At 39.4% G+C, this 26,591-nt stretch overlaps 3 protein-coding genes and 1 pseudogene across 3 annotated transcripts in view; all 4 read left to right on the top strand.

Annotated features, from left to right (window-relative positions):
- The first annotated feature begins 2,613 nt into the window (after positions 1–2,613).
- Positions 2,614–9,402, top strand: LOC134648862 (allantoinase-like). Its single transcript, XM_063503440.1, has 10 exons — positions 2,614–2,899; positions 5,849–6,000; positions 6,404–6,518; positions 6,732–6,878; positions 7,076–7,136; positions 7,245–7,338; positions 7,599–7,812; positions 8,530–8,659; positions 8,909–9,114; positions 9,227–9,402. The coding sequence occupies exons 1-10, from the start codon at positions 2,738–2,740 to the stop codon at positions 9,353–9,355; spliced, it is 1,410 nt and encodes a 469-aa protein (XP_063359510.1). The 5' UTR covers positions 2,614–2,737; the 3' UTR covers positions 9,356–9,402.
- A 357-nt stretch (positions 9,403–9,759) lies between these two features.
- LOC134649148 (allantoinase-like) lies at positions 9,760–13,564 on the top strand (annotated as a pseudogene).
- A 234-nt stretch (positions 13,565–13,798) lies between these two features.
- LOC134648861 (allantoinase-like) lies at positions 13,799–21,497 on the top strand. The gene is made up of 11 exons (XM_063503439.1): positions 13,799–13,909; positions 13,984–14,177; positions 15,691–15,842; positions 16,288–16,402; positions 17,628–17,774; positions 18,097–18,145; positions 18,278–18,371; positions 19,022–19,235; positions 19,757–19,886; positions 20,397–20,602; positions 21,367–21,497. Exons 1-11 carry the CDS (start codon positions 13,870–13,872, stop codon positions 21,493–21,495), a joined length of 1,470 nt encoding a protein of 489 aa, XP_063359509.1. The 5' UTR covers positions 13,799–13,869; the 3' UTR covers positions 21,496–21,497.
- Positions 21,498–24,535: 3,038 nt separating this feature from the next.
- LOC134648851 (nuclear pore complex protein Nup154) overlaps positions 24,536–26,591 on the top strand; it is a 29,440-nt gene continuing 27,384 nt past the window's right edge. The window contains exons 1-5 of the mRNA XM_063503432.1: positions 24,536–24,695; positions 24,805–24,942; positions 25,129–25,285; positions 25,606–25,839; positions 26,319–26,497. Of these exons, the coding sequence (XP_063359502.1) occupies positions 24,805–24,942; positions 25,129–25,285; positions 25,606–25,839; positions 26,319–26,497 (708 nt within the window). The 5' untranslated portion in view covers positions 24,536–24,695. The remainder of the gene's footprint in view (positions 24,696–24,804; positions 24,943–25,128; positions 25,286–25,605; positions 25,840–26,318; positions 26,498–26,591) is intronic.

The raw sequence follows: 26,591 nt of genomic DNA, 5'->3' as shown, positions 1-26,591 counted from the left end.
CAATAAATGCACTTTATTATGCAGATCTTGTAAGACAGGTACGACAAGCAATAGTTGAAAAAAGGAGAGGTAAACTAAGGAAAGGAATTTTGTTTTTGCAAGACAACGCACCCGTCCACACCGCTCATGTTGCGAGGCGTGCTTTGAAGGAAGTTGGCTTTGACGAAATCGACCACCCACCGTACAGCCCCGACATAGCCCCTAGCGACTATTTTCTATTCAATAATTTGAAGAAAGAGTTGAGGGGAAAGCGATTTACTAGTGACGAAGAGATGAAGGCGGCCGTAGAGGAGCATTTTGAAGGGCAAAATAAAGAATATTTTTTTAATGGGCTAAAAGCACTATATAAAAAATGTAAAAAGTGCATTGATTTGGGAGGAGATTATATCGAAAAATAAACAGTGATTTACCTTTGAAAATTGTGTTTTTGTATCTTAGGCTTAGAAGTTTTCAGACGTCCCTCGTAAATCCGGATTCAGTAGGTACTCTTGAATTGAGGAAGTCACTATGAGACTAAACTTGATGTGTTATGGTTGATATTGCTGGATGCAGTTGTATAAAACTGCTTTCTAAATACTCGGTACAGTCAGCAGCAGAAGTTGTTAAGCGGGCGAGGTGTTCAAAATGACCTTGACACGCTCTTAACAATAACATCGCGTCAAGATCATTTAGAACACCTCGCCCGGTTGGCAACTTCTGCTGCTGACTGTAGGTTTAAATAAAAAAACAGATAAATTAATTCCACAACAATTTCCGCAAAAGTATATTAAACGTACTGAGTGTATCTACGGTTATCAACTTCTGACGAACTGCAGTCCGTCACTGTTGAGCTCAAGAGACCATAGGTGTGACTCGGACATCACTGGATAGTGCTGTTATTAGGTAAGAATGTTTACTGTCAGATTCGGAAATAACCAATGTAATTCAACCGTCTACCATGCACAATAAGTTACCAACATAGGGATCAAGTTATACCAGGATTTCTCCTAGACACGAGTAAGATCATTGAAACGGTTAATTATCCAATTGTAAATCTAATTGCTAGGACATAAGATCTAGATACCGTTGCTGTGTTAATTGTTGTGCTGTTAGTAGTGACCCATGCGGGCGCTCTGGGCGCCACGGCCATTACTATGCATGCGGTGTTCCTTCCTTTCTTGTTCCTCGCTCGCATTGTTCCCCGGCACTATGTAACTCACGCGGCGAGTAACTGTAAACTGGCTAAGTGGACCCTGAAATTGGCATTGCCCCTGTTTCGAAGAGCTGACCTGTACGCGTGACCTAGCGCCCAAGTTACGTCGAGGATTAGAAGAATTTAGTTAAATCATCAAATTATTCATAAGATGAATAATTATCAAAGCTTAAAATAAACTTTGTCTTAGAGCCTAAGATAAATTTTATCCTATAATTTAAAAAAAGTATTAGGCTTCTGGTATACAAAATCAATAAATGTACAGTTTTTTTTAGGCATGTCTAAATAATTTAATGGTTAAATTACTTTACAGCGTAGATAGTCATTAATGAATGATCTGTTCCAATCGATATTTAAAACACTTAAAACCTGATAAGTGTATTATTCTTTAAGGTAATTTAACAATCACAAAGCAATTACGGGCCGAGATAGCGGGGCGTAGCGTTTGGCTCAGTGTTAAGGTTAAGGCCATGGCTAGGACCTGCCCTTTGAAGATGGCCTAGAGGAAACCGGTCAGTTTGTTTATCTTTGCTAGGTGTTTTGTGTTGTACGAAACAAGTGCCGAGCATATTTGTAGAGCGCGGGAGCCCGGGAGTATCCGAGCCAAGTTCAAGGCGGGCCGTTGGCATTTATTGGGCTATCCGTCAGGCCCGGGCTCGGACGCCCACGTTGACTATTGGGATTCACATTTTGACGTGTAATTAAATACAAAAGGTCCATTGTAATTCGATAGAGCGATGACAGGCAGTTTTTTATGCGAAACGAAAAACCTCCTCTCGGGACGTCGGAAACTGGACTTGTTACGACACTTTGTGTATCTACTTTTGAAATGTTTTTTTAAATCTTATACGGACTTAATAATCTTGTTTGAAACAAAGTTTTTGGCTACTAATTAACTTTGATTACGCTAATTACATAATAGCTATTCTATTACTATCACAAATTGTAATTTAAAAGTAACTATATAAGATAAATATTTATACAGGCATTTTTTTATGTCAGTATAAGACACGTATTAATGTTGATGGCAAAATTTAATTTTGAATCTATTACGTACCTAAAACATTCGTACATTTCAAAACCTGTATTTATATATTACAAGTTATATCAACCCACAGACAATCCAACCTCTAGACATAGCATAGTCGCGCTACCCCCTCTGCCACACATACGGTAGCGTTACTCCATCTTCGAGTCAATCCCGTGCCGTGATTGGTCCGTGTCTTTGAACGGACCAATCACGGCACGGGATTCGCTCACCTCGGCCCCCCGCACCCCCGTATTTTTGGCAGCATCGGTTTCATGCAAGAATCGGCCTAAGCTCAGTCTAGAGGTTGGATTGTCAGTGTATCAACCATACTGATCTATGTTTCATAGCAACGTTAGCTTTTATCGGCGTTATCGAGCTGTTTACTTTCAATAAACATAAAAGTGCCCGGCGGTGTGATAATAGCATCTGTTAACAGATCCAATAGCGAGATCAATAGTTCACTAGTACGTTGACGATCGCCGTTCAGTGCGCTTGTTACTTTTAATTAGCGAGCAATGGTTTTGCCTAGCCGTCAGTTGTTTTTGAGCCGGCGTCTCGTGACGGGGGACGGAGTGTCGGACGGTGGCGTCCTCGTCGATGAAAATGGCGTTATCGAAGAGATTGTCACCCGAGCACAGGCCGACAAACTTGTACAAGAGAGCGATGGGAAGATAAAGGTAACATTCAAGCCAAACTACTTTGTATATCAGTAGCATGAATCAGACACCATTAATTCATTATACTTCAGTATATTATTATTAGCAACTACCTAATACATATAGTTATTGGTTTGAAATTAAGAAACCTTGAGAAAACGATGCTAATTAGAAATGGAAGTGAACACGTTTTTAACCGCCTTCAAAAAAAAAGGAGGTTCTCAGTTTGACCCGTATGTATGTATGTATGTATGTATGTATGTATGTATGTATGTATGTATATTTGTTCGCGATTATCTCGCGTTTGGCTGAACCGATTTTGATGCGGTTTTCAGAAAAGTGTTTGTTACATTCTGGAGAAGGTTTTAGTATACATAGATCTGAGCTGATGCTGAACCCTGGATGTACCTAGTGGAACTCAGGTTTGGTGCAACATAGGTAGACGCTGTTTTGGTCATCCGACACATCTTGATCAGCACTTGGGAGAGCAGTACCCAAGATAGAGCTGATGCTGAACCCTGGCTGTACCTAGTGGAACTCAGGTTTGGTGCAACATAGGCCCACGCTATTTTGGTCATCCATCACATCTTGATGAGCACTTGGGAGAGCAGTACCCAAGATAGAGCTGATGCTGAACCCTGGCTGTACCTAGTGGAACTCAGGTTTGGTGCAACATAGGCCCACGCTATTTTGGTCATCCGTCACATCTTGATGAGCACTTGGGAGAGCAGTGCCCAAGATAGAGCTGATGCTGAACCCTGGCTGTACCTAGTGGAACTCAGGTTTGGTGCAACATAGGCCCACGCTACTTTGGTCATCCGTCACATCTTGATGAGCACTTGGGAGAGCAGTGCCCAAGATAGAGCTGATGCTGAACCCTGGCTGTACCTAGTGGAACTCAGGTTTGGTGCAACATATTCCCACGCTATTTTGGTCATCCGTCACATCTTGATCAGCACTTGAGAGAGCAGTACCCAAGATAGAGCTGATGCTGAACCCTGGATGTACCTAGTGGAACTCAGGTTTGGTGCAACATAGGCCCACGCTACTTTGGTCATCCGTCACATCTTGATGAGCACTTGGGAGAGCAGTGCCCAAGATAGAGCTGATGCTGAACGCTGGCTGTACCTAGTGGAACTCAGGTTTGGTGCAACATAGGCCCACGCTACTTTGGTCATCCGTCACATCTTGATGAGCACTTGGGAGAGCAGTACCCAAGTTAGAGCTGATGCTGAACCCTGGCTCTACCTAGTGGAACTCAGGTTTGGTGCAACATAGGCCCACGCTACTTTGGTCATCCGTCACATCTTGATGAGCACTTGGGAGAGCAGTACCCAAGTTAGAGCTGATGCTGAACCCTGGCTCTACCTTGTGGAACTCAGGTTTGGTGCAACATAGGCCCACGCTATTTTGGTCATCCGTCACATCTTGATGAGCACTTGGGAGAGCAGTGCCCAAGATAGAGCTGATGCTGAACCCTGGATGTACCTAGTGGAACTCAGGTTTGGTGCAACATAGGCCCACGCTACTTTGGTCATCCGTCACATCTTGATGAGCACTTGGGAGAGCAGTACCCAAGTTAGAGCTGATGCTGAACCCTGGCTGTACCTAGTGGAACTCAGGTTTGGTGCAACATAGGCCCACGTTACTTCGGTCATCCGTCACATCTTGATGAGCACTTGGGAGAGCAGTACCCAAAATAGAGCTGATGCTGAACCCTGGCTCACCCAATGGAACGCAGGGTTGGTGCAACATAGACCCACGCTATTTAGGTCATCCGTCACATCTAAAAAACCAAACCAAATTAACTTAATACTAAATTACACTAAAACTAAATAGAGAACCTAACAAACTAGTATATTTTAGCCCAAAACCTAAAATAAATGAAGTACCTACCTATCACTAAAAAGTATAAAATAAAATAAATAAAAAAGGATTAAAAAATTAAAAATAAAACCAAAATAAAATAACTTAATATATCTTTTTTAAAAAAAGGGAACCGCCTTCAAAAAACCAACCCACTGAAAAGCACAAAATAATTTTTATATGGCATCCCTATACGTCTCCAGTCCCTATCCCGTCGTAAAGCAAATTTTTGCCAAAAAGTAATTAATACCTAATAATAAGAAAATTAATAATCATCCGGGTAATTACTTAGTTTTTGAAGGCGGTGCCAAACCAACAAAAACATTCTTTACTACCAATCAGCAAAAAAATACGAGTAAGTACCTAGTACCTACAAGAACTAAATTAATGAGTAAACTAAGTACCTATGTCTTTATAATGCAAGTAAGTGCAGTTCTTTGTTGTCTAAAATATCGGTTCTCAAAAATTTTGGTTTGGCACCGACTGCAAAAACTAAGTAATTACCCGGATGATTATTAATTTTCTTATTATTAGGTATTAATTACTTTTTGGCAGAAATTTGCTTTACGACGGGATAGGGACTGGAGACGTATAGGGATGCCATATAAAAATTATTTTGTGCTTTTCAGTGGGTTGGTTTTTTGAAGGCGGTTCCCTTTTTTAAAAAAAGATATATTAAGTTATTTTATTTTGGTTTTATTTTTGTTTATTTTTAATTTTTTAATTCTTTTTTATTTATTTTATTTTTGTCTGAAACAAATGCTTATGTACCTGATACATACCTACTCGTATAAGTATATGTCGGAATATATGTACCAATCGTAATTAATTTGCTTAGTGTGCAAGAGCTGTCATATTATGATAATTATGTCGTAGGTATTGAGTTTTTGTCGTGCTCATAGAAAGGTTTGTTTTTTTCTGTGGTCGTGGTTTATGATTATCGCAATCACGGCGATTTAACACATTCACTGCCAACGTTTTCATAGCGCTACGCTCGTAGCTGATCCCAGCGTTTTCCCGCTTTGTAAAGAAAACCGGTTCCGGGTTCCTGGCGCTCAATGTGTTAAATTTGCTTAAGGCATTTGACATGACTATTAATTTCAGGTGATCGATGGAGGGTCGCTGGCGCTGTTGGCAGGTGTCGTGGATTCCCATGTTCACGTGAACGAACCAGGTCGCACAGCTTGGGAAGGGTTCCGGACTGCAACCACCGCCGCCGCGGTTGGCGGCATCACCACCATCGTTGACATGCCTCTGTAAGGGTCTGAAATACGAATAGTTTTGCTTGCCTCATCACTGTTTTGACGTCATTAAGGGTCATTAATGTTGGGCAATACTTGCTCGACGATTCTGGATAAGTTTACGTGGTCTGTGTTGCCCCATAAGCAATTAAACTTCGCATCTACGAGTTTGGTATACGAACACCCATGGCGCATGACATTTAAAAAATCTAAAAACTTAATTGAATACAAAAAGAAACTTAAAAAAAATAATAGCCGGCCATACAAAACCATTTTTGCTCAAGCTGAAACGGAGAAGTGTCGCTCGCGCTTCGCGCTCGCTCGGTCATCGGTCAATAATACAATAAAACACTATTTTAAATCATTTTATTTTTGACCGAGCGAGCGCTAGGACTAAAATTAACCCTGTGATTTCCAGAAATTCCATACCGCCTACTACTACCGTGGGACACTTGAAAACCAAGGCATCGTCAGCCAAAGGCAACGTTTACGTTGACGTCGGTTTCTGGGGAGGAGTTATTCCTGGAAATCAGGTAAAATAATCACTTGCAAACCGCAATTGAGTCGGTCTGTTAAGATGATTCAAACATAGGACGTTTATCTACAATCCGTTTGCGCGCGATTTCAAGCAATTTGGAGCCACAGAAACAGAGTTCCTTTACGTTTTCTCGGACATTGGGCGCCATCGCTCTGCTGAGCCTCTTCCATTTTGCGATTAGATAAATTGCACTATTAAATTCTTTCAGGACTCGCTGAAAGACCTGGTGAAGGCGGGCGTGGTGGGATTTAAATGCTTCCTGTGTCCCAGCGGCGTTGACGAGTTTCCAAATGTGGACGCCGCCGATCTGGAGAAGGCATTTAAGGCTCTTGAAGGAACAGGATCTTTGTTAGCTGTAAGTTTTGAAATAATAAGACAACATTTTTTCAATTTTCGTTGGAGCATGGAATTTAAGCGCTTCATCGTCATCTTACTTAAATCAAATACCTCGCCTGATAATATTCTAATGTGCGAATAAATAATAAATTACGAGTAACAAAGTTAAAACATAATTTAACTCGGGTTTAATTACTAACGTTTTTCGAATTATAGTTCCACGCTGAAATGGAAGATGAAAAACCTAAAAGTGGCAGCAAGAAAAAGTTAAAAAAAGGTAAATGGTAGCGCTACTTATTTCTACCTATGTTTTTAATAACAGAATATAACAAATAAAATAGTAACGACCAAATCTCAAAAAAAAAATTAAAACTATTGGTTTCAGATCCTGAAGAATATTCAACGTATCTCGAGTCGCGGCCCCCGACTATGGAACTGAATGCTATAACATTAATTAAAAAGTTATTACAAAATACGAAGTGAGTACGGTACCCTACCTACCTTATTGAAAGTACTAATAAAACAGATGAAGATTAAATATACCTACTACCTAAATATATTATGTATGTAGGTACATATATTCTTTTATACTCTACTCATACTCTAGTGTAGGAAATACATAATGCTTTTCCCGGATAAAATAGTTAGCTACAGCGAATTAACAATACCTATCTAAATTTATCTAGTTTAAATATATCCATTTATCAAATTTCTCATCGAGTTCTGTTTTTATATCTAGAGTGCGCGTGCACATAGTGCACGTGTCAGCGGCCAGCGTGGTGCCGCTCCTAGAAGAAGTTCGCGTAGCGCGCCGTGCAGCCGGGCATGAAGAGTGGCGCGCCGGCGTCACCGCCGAGACGTGTCACCACTACCTCACCTTCAGTGCCGACCAGATACCCAGAGGTCACAGCGAGTACAAGTGCGCGCCGCCGATTAGGGATCTAGACAACAAAGTAAGTTGAAGTTTCATTAGTAATAAGTATGTTCATCTGTCATCTGCTAGCATTGTGTCTCCTGATGGTTCTACACAACAGGACCGGACCGGATAGCGCGCCGACGTCACCCTCGAGACCTGTCACTAGTCCTGACTTTCAGTGCTGACCGGCTTCAAAATGGGTCAAACAGATTACTGTGTTATCGTCTTTCCTGTAGACATACACAAGAGTTAAGGGCTATAAAGGTTAATTTTCTTATTTAACCCACGTGAAAAGGTCCTCCTTTTATTTAGAGAACTATGATAAAATCATTACTTACATGCCCACAAGCTGTTAACTATTGCCCACAGGAGAAAAAACTAGTGTGTTAGCGCTAACTGTACATTTTTCTCTCCTGTGGGCAATAGTTAACAGCTTGTGGGCATGTAAGTAATGATTTTATCATAGTTCTCTAAATAAAAAGAGGACCTTTTCACGTGGATAAGGGTTAAATAAGAAAATTAACCTTTATAGCCCTTAACTCTTGTGTATGTCTACAGGAAAGACGACAACACAGTAATCTGTTTGACCCACCTCTACCTTTTTTGTACCACGACGATGACAAACAAGCGTTCGGCCCGCCTGACCTACCATTAACCTTCGAAATCCTACAAAAATGCTTGAGTATAATATTTTTTTGAATACAAATATTAGATCACCTAATAGTCAGACTTATGGTGTTTGTTATGGTTGCAGGAAAAACTATGGGAATATCTATTAGAAGACAAATTGGACCTGGTCGTCTCGGACCACTCGCCATGCACCCCTGAACTGAAAACGTCAAACAATTTAGAAGCCTGGGGTGGCATATCGTCTGTCCAGTTTGGTATGTAAATGTAGATAATTAAATAATTAGGGTAATTATTAATGTCAGCGCAATGAGATTATATTAAATGGAAAATAGATCTCAGACTCAAACGTCTTATAAAAAGGCGCTTAAAAATTGACCACGGTTTACAAATTACACAATCTTGTGTACTTACACTTGACAGTCACCACTAGAGCTATTTATATATCATTCTAATTGTCTTTAAGTAGCTCAAAAAGATGACTTAGTTTTTTTCTTTTCCATCAGGTCTGTCGCTCTTCTGGACTGCGGCGTGTTCCCGCAAGCTAAGCCTGCCGTCCATCAGCAAGTACCTGAGCGCAGGCCCGGCCCGGCTGTGCGGCCTGCAGGAGCACAAGGGCGCTCTTAAGCCTGGCCTCGATGCCGATCTTGTGTTCTTTGACCCTGAGGCCACGTTTACGGTTACTGCTGAATCCGTGAGGCACAAAAACAAGGTTAGATAGTCAACTATTGTTTCCTATACCAAGTGTACGTCCATGTTAGTCAGTGATATATATACTATAGTTGTATATAAAATGCTTCAACAAGCAAATACTTTTGTTCCAGCTAACTCCGTACATCGGCAGGGAGCTACGAGGGGTGGTGAAAGAAACATACCTGCGCGGGCGACTCATTTACGGCGACGGGGACATGGTGGGGGGGCCTAGTGGAGAGCTGCTGTTGAACAAATTTTAAGGAGTACAATAGTGAATAAATGTTTGGAATGTTATTTTTTATACTTACTTAATACTTTGTTTGATTTTATCCCACTACGGTAACTTGGCTCTTTTACCACGAAATACCTTCCTATTTATTCTCATAATCTTCTTTCAGTCAGACTATTCGTAATTATTGATCTACGAATAGATGCTTTAATTTATACTTAAAACCTGCCACCCGCCCGCCCCGGCTTTGCAGGGGTTGTAACTGAAAACCTTTATAAATTACCAAACCTAAGCATCATCAAGAATCACTTTATTAGTAGGTAGGTGAAAACCGCATAAAAATCCGTTCAGACAGACGCCGGCGCTTTGTTGGGACTTACAAAATATTGTAGGATATAACGTGCGTCTCAGACATTAATAACCCCGTACCGTAAAATGGGGTGAGTAGGGACAAAACTGACATTCAAACCTCGATAATACTTTATTTTTACATTTGGCAAACTGATTTAGGTATATATAATATACCTATACATAATAAAAGTTCCGGTCGTTTGTATTTTGGTTTTTTATGATTTTGTGTAGTTCCATTTCAATTTCATAACTTTAAAATGACTTTAAAACAGATAAACACGAAATAGTAGGAAATCCCAGCTCATCATATTTTTCACTGTTATCAGACTTATCAGTAATCAATGCAATGTACCTTCTCTAAGATTTATTGTTAAGATACTGTGTTCTCTCTCATAGTAACAGCTGCATAATGTGATACTAAATTATATCAACATTCTTATTCTACTATTTACACCTACCCACCGTAAGATGTAGGATTATTATTCTCAATTTTCCAAAATAATGTACGCCGTACGTACATATGTTTGCAATTGTCTTTTTCAGTACTAATTTTAGAATCGTATTAAAACGTTTGTTTTTGTTTCGAATTCAAGGCTGCTTGAACAGCCATGACAATTAGCTTTAGGAAAAGTTAGCCTAAATTAAGTGCGTATGACCAGACAATAAAATTATGTATCCATAATAATATCCTACAGGACCGGCATAGATACTAGACGTAGTAGGTACTAATACGAAAACTTAACGTGGTCGGACTAAATATAAGGTAGGTACTCTCCGGTGTTCAAGGGGACATCAGAAGGCCTACCGTGGAAATAAAAAATCTATATTTCGTAATCTGCTTCTCTATCATCATCACTCATGCATATTCGAGTGATAAAGAGGCAAATATGCGAACGACCGAACGAAGTGACCCTCTGAGGGACTATCGCGTCCGGTCCGCCGGGTCCGCATCAGTGTGATAACCTAAGGACCTAAGGTTTGCGGCTAGAGTTTACCGCGGCATACCTACTCGGTACCTACCTAACTGAGTGAGATGTCAACTACAACTATCAAATGACTAATGTGGCCCCAGCCGGTGATCAGTATCACACTAATTCGGTTCTAAGCTGCAGTAAGATGACAGCAAAAAAGTTCAAGTAATTTAAATCCACATCTATTCTGTTCCACGTCATATTATGTACTTTTTAATCGAAAACCATTCCATTAGCATCGTAGCGTAGTGTCTCAGACAACATGAAATTTATTTATTGCATAGTGCAAATCGCACTGTTAAGTAAGGTTTTAGTTTAGACTTGGTTTTCCTTTATTGTTAAAGGTCAAATAAAAGAAAAACTGTGTTTTCTGTAGGTACAATATTATGTCGGGAAATAAATTTGGTCCCTCGGAAGCAAAACAGGCGATTGTTCCTGAGCCGGCGAGTGGTGACACTGGTGACGGAGGCAGCAGAGTTCGACGGCGGAGTGTTGGTCAACGAGGCGGGAATCAGAGGGCGTACTTACGAGGACGTCCGTGGATTCACTATTTACCCAAATCGGCACCAGCTTTGAGGTAAGTATAACTTACCTAGCACGTTCCGGATTTTTTTTTTAATAATTATTGGGTCATGTCATAGGGTACAGATTCATTAATCTTTGGTTTGTAGTATAAGGTATTAGCTACCTAAATTACTACTAATTGCTAAAAAAATTGACTAGTAAGTATAATATTGTTCTCTAAAACATTCAATTTTCTACCTTATCTAACATAAACACAATAAACATTAAAATTATTCGTCGTATATCATATTTCCCCATTTGTCTCCGTATGCTACAGGATATTTACGAGTAGGTGCACCGACTTTTTTTATAAAAGTAATAAAACTGTTCACAAATTTTATAAAACTGTTTATAACCATTAAAATCATAATGACTTATGGCCATGGTGCAGCTCATAACAATACCAATTAAGGTTAAAAGTAGGGTAAGATAGACTTTGGGGCTAGATAAACTCTTCTAAGGAAAATTATACAGTACACTACATAGCGCAAAAAAGAATGATTTGCGCTACGGCGTAGCACTCGTAGCACACTGAAATGATAAAGGGGGCGTATTCGGAAACGAAAAATATAATATGTGAGTGTTTTATCTTTGATAGTGTTCATGTCCACGTGGTCCACGTGTCGTCGGCCAGTGTAGTTCCGATTTTGGAAGAGGCGCGGGCGGCGCGCGTGCTGGCCGGTCACCGCGGCTGGCGCGCCGGCGTCACCGCCGAGACCTGTCACCACTACCTCACGCTTAGCGCGGAGGACGTGCCTCCCAGAAGTCCCAGACGGACCGAGTTCAAGTGTGCGCCGCCTATTAGGAATAATACTAACAAGGTATTAGACTATGTTTCTCCCCTTACGTTCTTATTTAGGCACTGTCTTCGGGCTCTGTCATCATACATATATTTTCTATTCTATTATTTATTCTATTTTTAGGGAAAGTTGTGGGAGTACATTAGAGACGGAAGACTGGATTTAGTAACTTCCGATCACTCACCAAGTGTTGCTGAACTTAAAGGATCAGACTTCTTGAAGGCCTGGGGTGGAATAGCTTCTTTACAATTCGGTAATTATAAGATTTTAGTTTTATCATCATTTTTACAAAGGAGTAAGATGCAAAAGTGTAAAATATTTTATTCTTTATTCTTTATTCAGGTAAACACTAAGTATAAGTTTACAGCTATAGCCAAGACACTCATACGTTTGACGTCGACTGTACAGGTAAATTAAATATTGAACCCATCACTTTGAAATAAGAAAATAATCCGGTTGCAGACCTCTCATTATTCTGGACGGAGGCGTCTGCGCGAGGCTTTGGTCTATCAACGGCCTCCCGCTACCTGTCCGCGGGCCCCGCGCGCCTCGCCGGACTCCAGGACCGCAAGGAAGCGCTCCAGCCCGGCCTCGACGCCGACCTCATCTTCTTCGATCCGAACGCTGCATTCATCGCCACGCCTGAGATCATCCGCTACAAAAATAAAGTATACCTACTCGTATTTACTTTGTTCTTAAACAATTTCACGCAACATGGCATTGAAATATTAACTCGTATATTTTCCGTCGAGGAGGAAAAAGGCAAATAATTTATTAACTGTAATTACAAAATGAATGAAACACAATAGGCTAGTTAGTTGTGCTACGCAATTTTTTTTTTAATGTATTGTGAATTAAATCGGATAGATCCCTAAATAACATTTAGAAAATTAATTTAAACCTTATTTTCACTTGTAATCTAGGTTCACTACTTATTGAAGGTTCGATCCTGTAGTGTTTGTTTAGTTTTTAAAACGTTAATTTAAATTCGAACCACTTCTCGGCGTGATTGGTCTGAAATTCATAATTAATAAAAAGAAGGTGGCCAATTAAGGAAGTCCACAGGAAAATATTACACTCCATTCAGACTTCATCGAATAACCCTTATAACCAGACATCGGATTGTAGGGAGCAAAATTTAGAGAGTTCCCAAGTAGGTAAATACATATATCGACAAATTAAATTATCGATACTTTTTATTAAAAGGTACTAGTGATCGCCTACAGCTTCGTTAGTAAAGAACTGTACATTATCTGTAAGTATTATTTCAGGATGGATGATAAAGTATATACACTAAAGTATTTATTTTATAAGTAGGTAGGTAGGTAGTTACTGACAAGGCGGTACGAGTAGGTAGAGTCAGGTTAGACTAGTGAAACTTTAATTTTGTTATACTTAGGCAATATTCTTTTTTTTTTCAGATCAGCCCATACATGAACAGAGTGTTGCGAGGAAAAGTGATACAAACGTATGTAAGGGGTCAACTCGTGTACCTGCGCCGACGACCAACTCATAGGGGAACCGAAAGGAAAATTGCTGCTTAGTGATTTGTAAAAACCTAAATACCAACCTGTGGTTTTGTATTCCAAAAATGTTGATGTTTTTATTAAAAATGTGAAAAAAGTGTCTGCACGAAACCCCATAACCTTCCCACCACAGAACAAGTTTAATACATTTCATTATCTTTTCTTTACTATCCCGACGTAAGTATTTCGGTACTGCTTATTTGATCAGCTTGTACTACTGCAGTGAGTTTAGTGACACAATTGATCAATATCTTGCTGTTTGGCAGATCTTATCAGTTTAGAACAAGTCGTCGTATCGTTGCCACGTCTTAAGACGACTATTAATTAGTAATTATGAAGTTTCTTTATTGTACAATACCAATTGCATTGTTAGGTAAGTGTTTAGTTTAAACAAGGTTTTCCTTAATTGTAGAGATTATATAAAAGAAAAATCATGTTGCACTGTAGGTACAATATTATGTCGGGAAATAAATTTGGTTCCTCGCAAGCAAAACAAGCAGTTGTTCCTGAGCCGGCGAGTGGTGACGGAGGCAGCAGAGTTCGATGGTGGAGTGTTGGTCAACGAGGCGGGAATCATAGAGGGCGTACTCATGAGGACGTCCGTGAATTCGCTCCTATCCGATTTTGGTACCAGTTTTGAGGTAATTACTTTAATTTATTTACATAGAACCTATTACATATTATATTATAATAACTAGGTACCTACTTTTTTTCATAAAAATTCTAACTGATTTCGAATTGAACAGAATTGAATTGAACATGAACATTTTGATTGTTTGATGTTGTTATGAGTTATAAGTAGGGGGGTTGAATTTTTGCTGGCTACTTTTGATAGCCTGTATCCTCGCCTGTTGACAGCTATAATACCACTAGCTGCTTTTTAACCGCCTTCAAAAAAGAGGAAGTTCTCAGTTTCTCTAAATCTTTTTTAGGGTTTAGGGTAGGGTTTTTTTAGGGGTAGCCTCTACACTTTTTTTATTGAAGTAATCGGATTATTAATACCTACTCAATTTATGCGGATAATTCACCTAAGTAGGTACTTATATAATTAATAGCGACCCGCCCCGGCTTTGCACGGGTTACACAAAACCTTAACAAATTAGGTATACCTACACCTAAACCTTCCTCAAGAATCACTCTATTGATATAGGTGAAAACCGCATGAAAGTCCGTTCAGTACTTTTTGACTTTATCACGAACACAGATACACACAGACAGACGCGGCGGGGGACTTTGTTTTATAAGGTGTAGTGATAAAATAATAATGCTTATAAGCAGAGCTCGGATATTTCATCGCAAAAACATCGCAAAACAAATACCTATTTTAATTCGTATGAAATAGGAAATAATATGTGACATTCTACGTTCAAATGTACCTACCTCATGAGAGTTTCTAGTTTCGGAAATATTATATAAATGTTTTGTAAAAAGGTGCAAAAAATCGCGAGCTCGGATTTCTGGCCGAAGGCCGGATTTCGGCGGTTCCGTGGGAATCTGCCAAATCCTACACCGGAAAATGTGACACAACAGAAAACCACTGTCTCGCCGAAATAATATTTAGTTTGTAAGATTATACCTAAACTTGATTACCTTATCAGCTCTTTTAATTATTTTATTGCAAATAATCCTATTCTAAGAAGATTACAGTTAATATATTTATTAGTTTTATCAAGACAGTTATAAAACCAATATTTATTAATAGGTACCTACCATAAAATGTGCCTAAGTACTTTGCTCCCCACTGGGTACTTGTGTTGCAACAGTTTATCTACCGGAATATAATAATTTTAAATTTAAATAGAATTTAGAATTTTGGAGCAACGAGGGCACGTTTACGGTACCTATTTGTCTAGACTTTGACTAGATACCAAAAGATACCAAATAATCCCTCGAATCCCGTTTGTCTTTCGGTGCTTTTGACTCGATACATCGCATCATTAACGGGTTAGTTAAGGTGTAACCATTTTTTTAGGGTTCCGTATCCATAATTACAAAAATTGAACCGTTTTCTCACAGTTTTGATATTTTCTTTATGTGTTATTTGCATGGGCTTCAATCAATGGTACCAACCATAGAAAATTCAATTCGATATGATTATTTATTGATTGTGATTAGCTTTTATAAACGCACATTATCTTACCGGTTTTAACTTAGATCATAGATGGAGGAGAGCTAGCGCTGATGGCGGGGGTGGTAGACTCGCATGTCCACGTCAACGAACCCGGCCGGACCTCCTGGGAGGGCTACGTGACCGCCACGCAGGCCGCGGCGGCCGGCGGGGTCACCACCATCGTCGACATGCCATTGTGAGACTCCCTCTTGTTTACATCTTAGTTACGGAGTATTGAGTCTCACCAACTCTACTGCCTGTCTTAAATGAAGTAAATCAACCCTTAGTGAGTAAAAAAAATACAGAAAACTGCAACTCAATTGATCAAATGCGAACAAAAAATTTCACACACGTGCGGAAAAGAAAATGAGTACCTCTACTTCTTCGCACGCCGGAGGAATTAACTGTACCTACCTATAGGTACTTAGAGTCAGACCGAGAAAAGTCTGCAGCGATTTTGATAGCCCACGCAGTGCAAGTGTCATTATAAACGTCAATCTTCTATGAATTTATGACGTGTAAATAACACTTGCACTGCGTGGGCTATCAAAATCGCTGCAGACTTTTCTTGGTCTAACTGTATTAAATTATTGCTTGCTTGCCAAGGTGATGTCATAGACAAATATTTTTATTTATTACAGAAACTCCATACCGCCAACTACAACACTGGATAACTTGCGAATCAAAAGAGATATGGCAAAGGAGGAGGTTTACGTGGATGTCGGATTTTGGGGTGGAGTTGTTCCTGGAAATGAAGTAACCACTTTAATTTTATTGCATCAAAAAACGTAAAAGGGAAACTTTTCATACCAGCCAACTAAGTGGGTTGGCTGGTATGAAAAGTTTCCCTAGAGAGATAAATTAATGATGAATTGATGACTACCTAAAGTGCGTCAAGCAAATCTTGTCAGTGGCAATGTACTGCAAATTAAAGTAGGGTAACACCATGTAACACTCAAAGAGCAGAATTGCGCTAGGAAAAGCAGCAATGTACATCGAACAAAACGTGTTTATTTTTCCGCCCTTCATACGTCAGTTCGAGTGAATTATCATAACCTCAAATTTTAGTAATGTTTACCGTCAACGAGTATGATTGTACATTGTAGGCACCTTAGCTTTGCTTGAGGTCATGCATAATCTTGGTATTTAATGGTGACAGCAGAAATTTCTCTTGAAATAGAAACGATTCAGAATGTAAACAATAAGATGATGGCTGTCATTCACGATCCACATTCCACAGATAACACACAGATGACACGCGATTTTGGAATTATTCGAACACAGTGTTGCTAACCCGCGATTTTTCAAATTTGCCGTCTTTTACTACTGACAAGATTTGGTTGATCCAGTTTACGTCATATTTTTCTTACTTTCATCATGTTTCCGGCACTGGGAGAAAAGAAGTTCCCCAACTAATTTCGGCACACTACCGTAAAATGGGGTGAGTAGGGTCAAAACTAAAATTCAAACTTCGATAACATTTTATTTTTACATATATGAAAACTGAATGGTGTATATAAAGTGTTCCGGACGTTTGTATTTTAGTTTTTATTTTATTTTGGGTAGTTCCATTTCATAACTTTGACGATAAAGAGGAAAACCCACCTCACCCCGTAGTGCCTCGTATTTGGGGTGAGATGAGAGGGGTTTTCATACAAAGGTGATTTTGGAAGATTGTTGGATCGATTTTTTTTTAATATGCGTTATTAAGCTCCATTTTAAATTGGAATAGGTACATTATTTTTGTAGCAGTAGCCTTAAAATCCCTTCTCATCGGGGGGTGAGAAGGTTTGAGAGGGGTCTCAAACCTTCTCTCGTTCTTCGTTCCTTCTTCGTTTTACGGTAACGTTGTTGCGTGATATTTCGTTGTTCCGTGATGGGGTTTCCTGTTTTTGTTTTGTAGTTACTAATCGATAGTACGATAGTGTAATCTAGTAGTACGATCGATATATTGCCGTTATTTATTCGCATAATCTTACAGATGGAGTTGCTTGACATGATAAAGGCTGGCGTGGTGGGATTTAAATGTTATCTGATAGACAGTGGCGTCTCTGAGTTTCCCAATATTACTCCTGGTGAATTGGATAACGTGTTTAGTGTCCTTAATGGCACTGGTACTGTTTTAGCGGTAAGTAGTGAACTAAACACATATAACATATACATTAAACTTACTTTGTCTTCTTGTCTTAATTATAATGAGTAGACAAATACCTACTAATTATGTATTAAGTTCGAAATGATGACATTATTATTTAATAAAGTAAAATTATAAATAAGTATTATCTAACTCGACCCATAGGTAAGTATGTAATTCAATCACTCATTAGTACATATGTAGGTTCTTAAGGGCCACTTGCGCCATCCAGGTTTAGCAACTAACGGTTAACTCCGAGTTAGTGGCTAACCCTGGATGGTGGAAGAGGCCCTTATTAATTTTGATTTGTTATCAGTTTCATGCCGAAGTACAGCTGAATGGAACAACAGATTGCAGCGAATGCGGTAAGTATATATTACTATAAATATTGTGAAATTTCATCTTGTGATCTTGCTATCCCATGGACGCCGTATGCTGTATATAGGTATACTAGCGTGAATTTCTATTCTATTGTAATATTTTCCTTTGAATTGCAGACCCTGAGTTGTACAGCACTTACCTCGCGTCTCGTCCCGATGAAATGGAAATCGATGCTGTCAAATTGATCGCCAGTTTCATACCTAAGACCGAGTAGGCACCTACGTATGGTTTCATTTCACCATTAAGAGAGCGGCACGCATACAACTATAATGGCTTGCTTAGCACTCTATGACTTTTATACCTGTGTGGTTATTCTGTCGCGACTAAATGGCAGACCTATATTATTTTATTTAATGCTATGTTCAGAAAATACAAGCCACGGGCGACGGCGTAGCACTCGTAGATTCGTAGCACACTACATACTGAAATAATAAAAAGGCGTATTTAGATATGTAAAAAATATACTACCGTCGTAGGTCGTAGGTATTTACATATTTGATTTTTTTATAGTACGTAAGTATTTACGACTTCGCGCATCATGTATAGGTAACTGCGCTATAAAACAAGCCCGACGCACTTGAAATATGATGTGTACATGTGAAATCCTTTATCATCTTTTTATAAGTAATTGCTCCTTTATATATTGCTCTTAATAAGTATATAACTACTGATAAAAGATCCCAGGATTTAATATTAATAACTAAGCGTCCTCACAGTAAATAAGTAAGCAGACGGGTCAAACAACTAAAACAGATTCCAGCAGATGGCGGCGTAATAGACTAGACGTGTTAACATTTAGTGCACATAACATTAATTGCTTAGTTTTCATACTTGTACCCCAATTAACTAACTCTTGACAGTGTCCATGTCCATGTGGTGCACGTGTCGGCGGAGGGTGTAGTCCCGATCCTAGAAGAGGCGCGGGCGGCGCGCGTGCTGGCCGGTCACCGCGGCTGGCGCGCCGGCGTCACGGCCGAGACCTGCAACCACTACCTCACGCTCAACGCGGAAGACGTGCCTCCGGGACGAACCGAGTTCAAGTGCGCGCCGCCTATTAGAAATAATACTAACAAGGTAATACTGCCGACGATTTGCAGAGGAATTTCGGATGGAAGTCAACCGTAAAATATGAACTGGCTTAGGTACGGGTATTTGAGCGTTTTTCAACACGTCACTTATCTGGTCTACGCACCTATCTCGTGGCACACACACTGACAGTATGACTGGATATTCCTTCTTCAGAAGTCATGTTTGACTGTGGATGACAGACGCTCGGGAACGGGCACGCTATATAAAAAAGCATTACGTGAACTGAACGTTATCACCGATCACCTGTCATAGAAAACGAAGTGTCGGATGCCACGGCCCGGACTCGGACCGTCCTATAACGTCATCCTTCTTAATCCTTTACCATCGTATTTTCACGGAGACGTACGAACGTGTCATGCTATTTCAGTCAGTCTCAGTGCAAGAAGTACCTACTGAACTGAGGTTGACTGAAAGTAGCATGAGAAATACGTTTCCGAGATGATACGATGGTAATTAAGGATTATGTATGCACTACATCTTGTACTTAACTGTGATACAATTTTTAGGAAAAATTGTGGGAGTATATAAAAGACGAAAGATTGGATTTAATTGCTTCCGACCACTCCCCGAGTGTTGCTGAACTAAAAGGCTCAAATTTTATGACGGCCTGGGGTGGAGTAGCCTCTTTACAGTTTGGTAAGTTTATAAAACATATTACCTACGATTGTAGTGATTATAATTATGCATATTGCATACCTACCGCTCTCTTTTACTGCCTATTAAGCATACTAACTAATAACATCTACCTAAGCGGTGTAACTTAATTATTATTGAATTTAAATAATGTCTTCTAACTCGCCGGAGTTGTTCATTAAGTTAAATTGGCCTCTAAACAATAATATCTTTTAATAGGACAATTTTATACAGATCGACCTAGCCCCACAGGAAGCTCAATAAGGCTTGTGTTGTGGGTACTAGACGACGATATATATAATATAATACATAGGTACCTATATATGTATTAATACTTATATACGTACAAACATCCATAACTCAGGAACAAATATTTGTGATAAACACACAAATAAATGCTCTTGCCAGGATTCCAACTCGGGACCTCCTGCTTCGTAGACAGGGTCACTGCCAGTCGGTCCTACCTAGTCAGGTTAGGAGGCCGTTAATACTTAAAAGTTTATTCCCTTGCAGATCTGCCCTTATTCTGGACGGAGGCGTCTGCGCGAGGCTTTGGTCTATCTACGGCCTCCCACTACCTGTCCGCGGGCCCCGCGCGCCTCGCCGGCCTGCAGGACCGCAAGGGAGCGCTCCAGCCCGGCCTCGACGCCGACCTCATCTTCTTCGATCCGAACGCTGCATTCATCGTCACGCCTGAGATCATCCTTTACAAGAATAAAGTACTTACTTAATAATTTCACGCAACGCTTGGCTTTGACGATATGGCATTGAAACTTATTGTACGTCGAGTCGAACAAATGCACATCAATGTCTGTACCACTACCACCAGTTTGGCACTGACATAAACGTCATTGAGAACGTCATTTACCCGATACCCACCCGATACCCGTATTTGTCCGATACGCAAAGGTTGTCTGGAAGAGATCGCTCTTAAGCGATAAGACCGCCTGTTGTTACCTCTATTGTCTTTGTTTATGTTATTGTAAACTACGTGTATGTGAGGTGTGCAATAAAGAGTATTGTATTGTATTGTATGTAATTTACTTTCTATGCATCTCGTTCGTACTCGTATATATTAGTGCAAGCGAGATGTATAAAAAGTAAATTACGTTCTCGACGGCGTTTATGTCAGTGCCAAACTGATGGTAGCCGTACTGTAATTACAAAAGAAATTAAAACTGGCTATTGAGTTTCTGGTTGAGGTTAAATTGTTTCAGTCATCGTGAAATAAATTTGTTAAAAACAATCTTATTTTTTTCGCAAGATGCATCGTTATACATTATCTTATATATTCGAATATTTAAACCTTTTAGGTAGGTATGTTGTCTTCTCAGATTGTATTCATAATCAACTTACTTCCAAGATTTTGACCCATAACCATTACATTCCCATAACTCCCCATTATTTAAAGTACCTAGGTAGAATAGAATTCCAAGATATCGTCGAGTACCTACCTCAGGTTTCGTATGTTTGTTTTTTACAGATCAGCCCATACATGAACAGAGTGTTACGAGGAAAAGTGACACAAACGTATGTAAGGGGTCAACTCGTGTACGCCGACGACCAACTCGTAGGAGAACCGAAAGGAAAATTGCTGTTGAATGATTTGTAAAACCGTAATAATAAACATCTCTGTAGTCATGTCATACTTAGTTTTTTTTTCAACACGTCATTTCATATTTTCTGAATAGGGTAGGTATTTGACATGTTGAATTTTATAACTAAATCTAGTTACACAAATAGATAGAAAATGAGCAATTTATCACAATACATTTGAAATTTAAAAAATATATGGGAATAATACTATAATAATATGTCATTCATTAGTTAGAAGTAAGCTATGATGCTGTGCCCTTACAGGGTCCATGTGAGACATTGTACATTTATTCTGACATCTATACTGTACCATGGTTGCAATAAAGAATTATGAATTAATAAAAATAAATAAAAAACCTTAATCTTTCAAAAAAAATATTTATTTATTTTACAAATAGGAATAAACATAAAAATAATGATACCATTCGACTCCTTACATTTTATTTAAAAAAATATTGTATGTCAACCATATACATAAACGCAATATTTCACCGACAAAATCGCAATTTCCTTGTTTTCCATACATCGAAACTTCTAATGTTACATGGTGACGTCACGATGTATACTGCCAATACTGCCATAGTGCCAGACTTTGACCATCATTTGTGACTTTTGTATTGCTTTAACACAATGGGTCCCATACAGACATTTGATTCTCAAAACAAACCTGATCGACTGATGGACCTGTTTCATAAAAAAATGACAAATAAAATACCCTATTCTAAGACTATTTCGAGAATAGGGCGTTAAATCTTAAAAAAAAAAGATATTGGATTTTTTCTGCATTATCTTGGTAATTTTGGAAAAATCGCAAAATTAGTGTGAACCGGAAGTTGGCTCACTTTTCTTTTGATACCGTCCAGCAAAGAGTAAAGTAAGTATCCAGTATCGAAATCTATAGTATGACAAGCCATTTCCGTTAGTATTAAAAGGCGGAAAAAATAGTAGTGCGAAGGGTTGTTCGGCCTGGCCGCCCAAAGGAAAAATTATATTTGTGAAAACTTCTTTAGCGGCGCTGTGCACTTTTTGAGGTGGGGAAAAAATGTTAAACTCGCGACAGGTCACGTGACCGACAGATTCGACAGATTGAAAATTCGTAAGACGGACACGTGACCTGATCGAAAAACTTTAACAATGTCATTAAGTTTTCACTTCTGCCGGCACTCCCGGAGTGCAACCCGTTTTTTTCTGCAGACAAACTGGGTTCGCAAGAGTACCGACATAAACACCAGCCTAAATGCCCAAGTACATAATAAAGGAGAGACGAGACGAGAGTGTAAGCGGTGGGCTCGCGGCTCGGCTCGTGGCTCGCAAGCTCGTCGAGCTAATATAATTTAAACACTAACGGCACGGCATAAGGTTTATAAGTGAATGACAAGCCGAACGCGAGTGTAAACGGTGGACTCGCGTCTCGTGGCGCGGCTCGCGGCTCGTCTCGTGGCTCGCGCGAGAGCTTAAACTGGCTATAAAAAAAAGTAGGTGCTTAAGCTTTGGATTCCTCCGAAAACGGTGCCGTCATATGACGGCCGTCATATAGCGGCAGCAAAAGACGGCCGTCTTTACGGTGGCGACATGTGGAAAGTACCACGGCGTCATAACACACCGTCATCCACCAAGATCAAAGCGGCAAATTTGAAAAATGTAGGCGCGATGGGATAACGTCCCATAGAAAATTTGAATTTCGCGCCTTTTCCTACTGACAAGATTTGCTTGATCATCTATAATTTACTTGGAGGATGAAATATCATCAGAAGAGGAAAATAATCGTAGTACGGAATCACTTATTCAAATCTCGTGTCATTTATTCCAAAATGGCGTCACCGCTATCTAATAAAACGTTCACGAAACTATCGACACCGTCATGACGGCCGTCATCTTACGTTACGTTGGCAATCAACGTAAAGCTTTGGATTCCTCCGAAAACGGTGCCGTCATATTACGGCCGCTATATAGCGTTGACTGACGTCACTAGAACGTTGTTTATGTAAACAAGATGGCGCGGTTTCCTAGACGGCGTTACGTTACGTTGATTGCCAACGTAACGTAAGATGACGGCCGTCATGACGGTGTCGATAGTTTCGTGAACGTTTTATTAGATAGCGGTGACGCCATTTTGGAATAAATGATACGAGATTTGAATAAGTGATTCCGTACTACGATTATTTTCCTCTTCTGATGATATTTCATCCTCCAAGTAAATTATAGATGATCAAGCAAATCTTGTCAGTAGGAAAAGGCGCGAAATTCAAATTTTCTATGGGACGTTATCCCATCGCGCCTACATTTTTCAAATTTGCCGCTTTGATCTTGGTGGATGACGGTGTGTTATGACGCCGTGGTACTTTCCACATGTCGCCACCGTAAAGACGGCCGTCTTTTGCTGCCGCTATATGACGGCCGTCATATGACGGCACCGTTTTCGGAGGAATCCAAAGCTTAACGTAACGCCGTCTAGGAAACCGCGCCATCTTGTTTACATAAACAACGTTCTAGTGACGTCAGTCAACGCTATATAGCGGCCGTAATATGACGGCACCGTTTTCGGAGGAATCCAAAGCTTTAGGGTTTTTTTTTATTTCGCGCCCGTTTCTACTGACAAAGTGGGTTTGCCATAGTATAAAGCCGTGTCCAGACGAGCTGGGAAAATCGACCGATTTGATCAGGAAAATAATTGGCGCCAATCTCCAATTTAATCACCAATTTAAGATTTATGGTGATATTTGAGCCCTCTATTTAAGTTAAAAAAGTCCTCCAAAACGAAAATACTAGCGTCATAAATTGGTATTCTTGCATTCGCGCCCCATTTTATCGGTAATATCGGTCGAATTCGGCGAGCCAAATTGGTGTTTGCGTCCGCATGTCCTGATTTGATCGGACAATTTCATCAGATGGCGAAAAATTGTCTCGTCTGGACATAATAAATGGAAAAACGTCGTTATAACGAAGTTTCTGCTTTTATACCGTACGTTAACGAACGCGCTGGCAACACTTGCTCAGAAAAAAAATATTTGTTATTGTGGCAGCATTGCACAATCTGACAATGAAAAAAGGATTCTGACATTAACTGCCCCATGAGAAGTTCAAATTTTGTATATTTATGTATTGTATTCATTTAAATTCTAAAATTTATAGACTGGGGACCTTATAAAAGTGTTTAATGTTTTCTAGTAAATATTTGTTAATTAGGGAGCAATAAGTTGAATGTAATATATAAAGGTAATGTTGATTGTATTTTTGACAGTTTTGATGGTCAAACTAACCTAAAAAGTAAAAACAGAAATTATGTTTTATGATTTGTTTGTGATATTGTGATTATATTTCGTAGATGCCAAGTGCTGTGGGCATAGTTGATACTTCACACCCTGCCAACAATATCAAGATGCAACTTGAGTGTTTAGAATTGGCCGGGTGCACCCTGGACCGGCACATAAACGCCGATAATTCCCGCCCTTCCTTTTTAGAGGTATGTTTTAACCGTTAGCTCAGTTTTACACAACATTTCGTGGAGTTTAGACCTTCCGTCTTAAATAAAGGAGAACTTATAAACAATTGAACAATATACTAAGCATTTAACCTCCCTGGACTATGATGTGTCTACTTACAAGGTTAACAACTAAAATGTTTTGGTGTTTATCTTTATACCCTGTAGATAACTGGGATAGCAGCTCAAAGAGTGCCAACATGCAGTGGTCTAAATGCCGGGGACTACAGAAACCTGGCTGCTCTACTCAATCATCCGAATTTGTCCCAGCTGAAGACACTCAACAAGGTTCCACTGCCACCAGAAATTATGGAACACTTTGCGCGTATCCTTTGCATTGTTCATCTTCAATCTTAACAAATTTAATTTCATCTTAATACAGTTTGAATATTAATTAGGGTTTCAGTAAATAAGATAGAAATGTTAAACACATTTTATACACCATCAAGTTGATTTGGCTTCCTATAAGGATGCTTGATTAATAGTGATGTTGCATTTTGCATATTAAGTAAATAAACAAAGTGTATAAATGTTCTTGATAGGACTACTTTCCAAGTTTCCACTAAAGCAAGTAACGTCATGTTCAAATCCTATTAAAGCTTATGGCAGATAGTTGTTAAATGTATCCTTAAACCATTTTACCAGATATGCAATGTCATTGTCTAATGGGAGTCTTTCCAGAAATAAGTAGAGTGTGGCTCACAATAGACAGTAACATCTATGTGTGGGCCTTTGAGCATGGCAGTGATGTAGCCTACTTCGATGGACTAGGAGAGACCATAGTCAGCGTGGGCCTGATCAAGCCCAAGCCTGGAGTATTCCAAAACTTTGTTAAATATTTGCTAGTACTGACAACAACAGTTGAAATTGTAGTTTTAGGTAAGATATATATTGTTTTTATTTTAAATCATCTATCTAAACACCAATGACAATCCGAGTAGGCTGAAAAGGTGGCAAATACTGCGACTAGACCAGAGGCACTAAGTGGCACTAGAAGACAAATACTATCAAAGTCAAGAGAGAGTATTTAATGGAATACCTCTCAAAACCCTCAAAAAAGACATAACATCTGATTATGGCTAAAACAGCCGATTGCAGATAAAAAGACAGAAAAAATAATATTAATAATCGTCTATCTAAACAGCAAATCTCTCACTTTCCACTAATGCAATATCAGGTCAGTGATGTGTGTCAAAATTCTAATTTAAATCATAAACTTCAAGGTCGTTTTGGCTAGCAAATTCGATTTCTGGGAGTTGAGGTGTTATGCCCCATTAATTGGTCTTGAGTGTACTTCATGCATGCCCAAGGCTGATGTTAAACATTCACCATAATAATATGTACATTTTCCTTTGCAGGAGTAACATTTTCTTCAAACAAAAATGAAGGTGATAATTTTGAGGAAATGCACTTAGTCCCCGAGCCTGTGTTTGTGCTACCCACAGATGGTGTGTCAATGATGTCTGTCAAATCCACAGCTAATGGTAGAATTTTTATGGGAGGTAAAGATGGGTGTCTTTATGAAATAACTTATCAAGTAAGTATTATTGTATTTTCATATTTTAATAAGAATACTACAAAAACACCATTTTAAGTGGACAATTGACCAAGCATTAGGAAAATAAAATATT

This window comes from Cydia amplana, chromosome 6 (assembly GCF_948474715.1).
Source record: "Cydia amplana chromosome 6, ilCydAmpl1.1, whole genome shotgun sequence".
NCBI lineage: Eukaryota > Metazoa > Arthropoda > Insecta > Lepidoptera > Tortricidae > Cydia > Cydia amplana.
The sequence above is the reverse complement of the archived record's forward strand: the minus strand, read 5'-3'. Positions and strand labels throughout refer to the sequence as shown.

Coding starts and splice junctions, on each gene's coding strand:
- LOC134648862 (XM_063503440.1), top strand. CDS start 2,738: ATGGTTTTGCCTAGCCGTCAGTTGTTTTTGAGCCGGCGTCTCGTGACG. Junction 6,879..7,075: donor GAACAGGATCTTTGTTAGCT/GTAAGTTTTGAA, acceptor TTCGAATTATAG/TTCCACGCTGAAATGGAAGA. Junction 7,137..7,244: donor CAAGAAAAAGTTAAAAAAAG/GTAAATGGTAGC, acceptor TATTGGTTTCAG/ATCCTGAAGAATATTCAACG.
- LOC134648861 (XM_063503439.1), top strand. CDS start 13,870: ATGAAGTTTCTTTATTGTACAATACCAATTGCATTGTTAG. Junction 17,775..18,096: donor GCACTGGTACTGTTTTAGCG/GTAAGTAGTGAA, acceptor ATTTGTTATCAG/TTTCATGCCGAAGTACAGCT. Junction 19,236..19,756: donor TTAGAAATAATACTAACAAG/GTAATACTGCCG, acceptor TACAATTTTTAG/GAAAAATTGTGGGAGTATAT.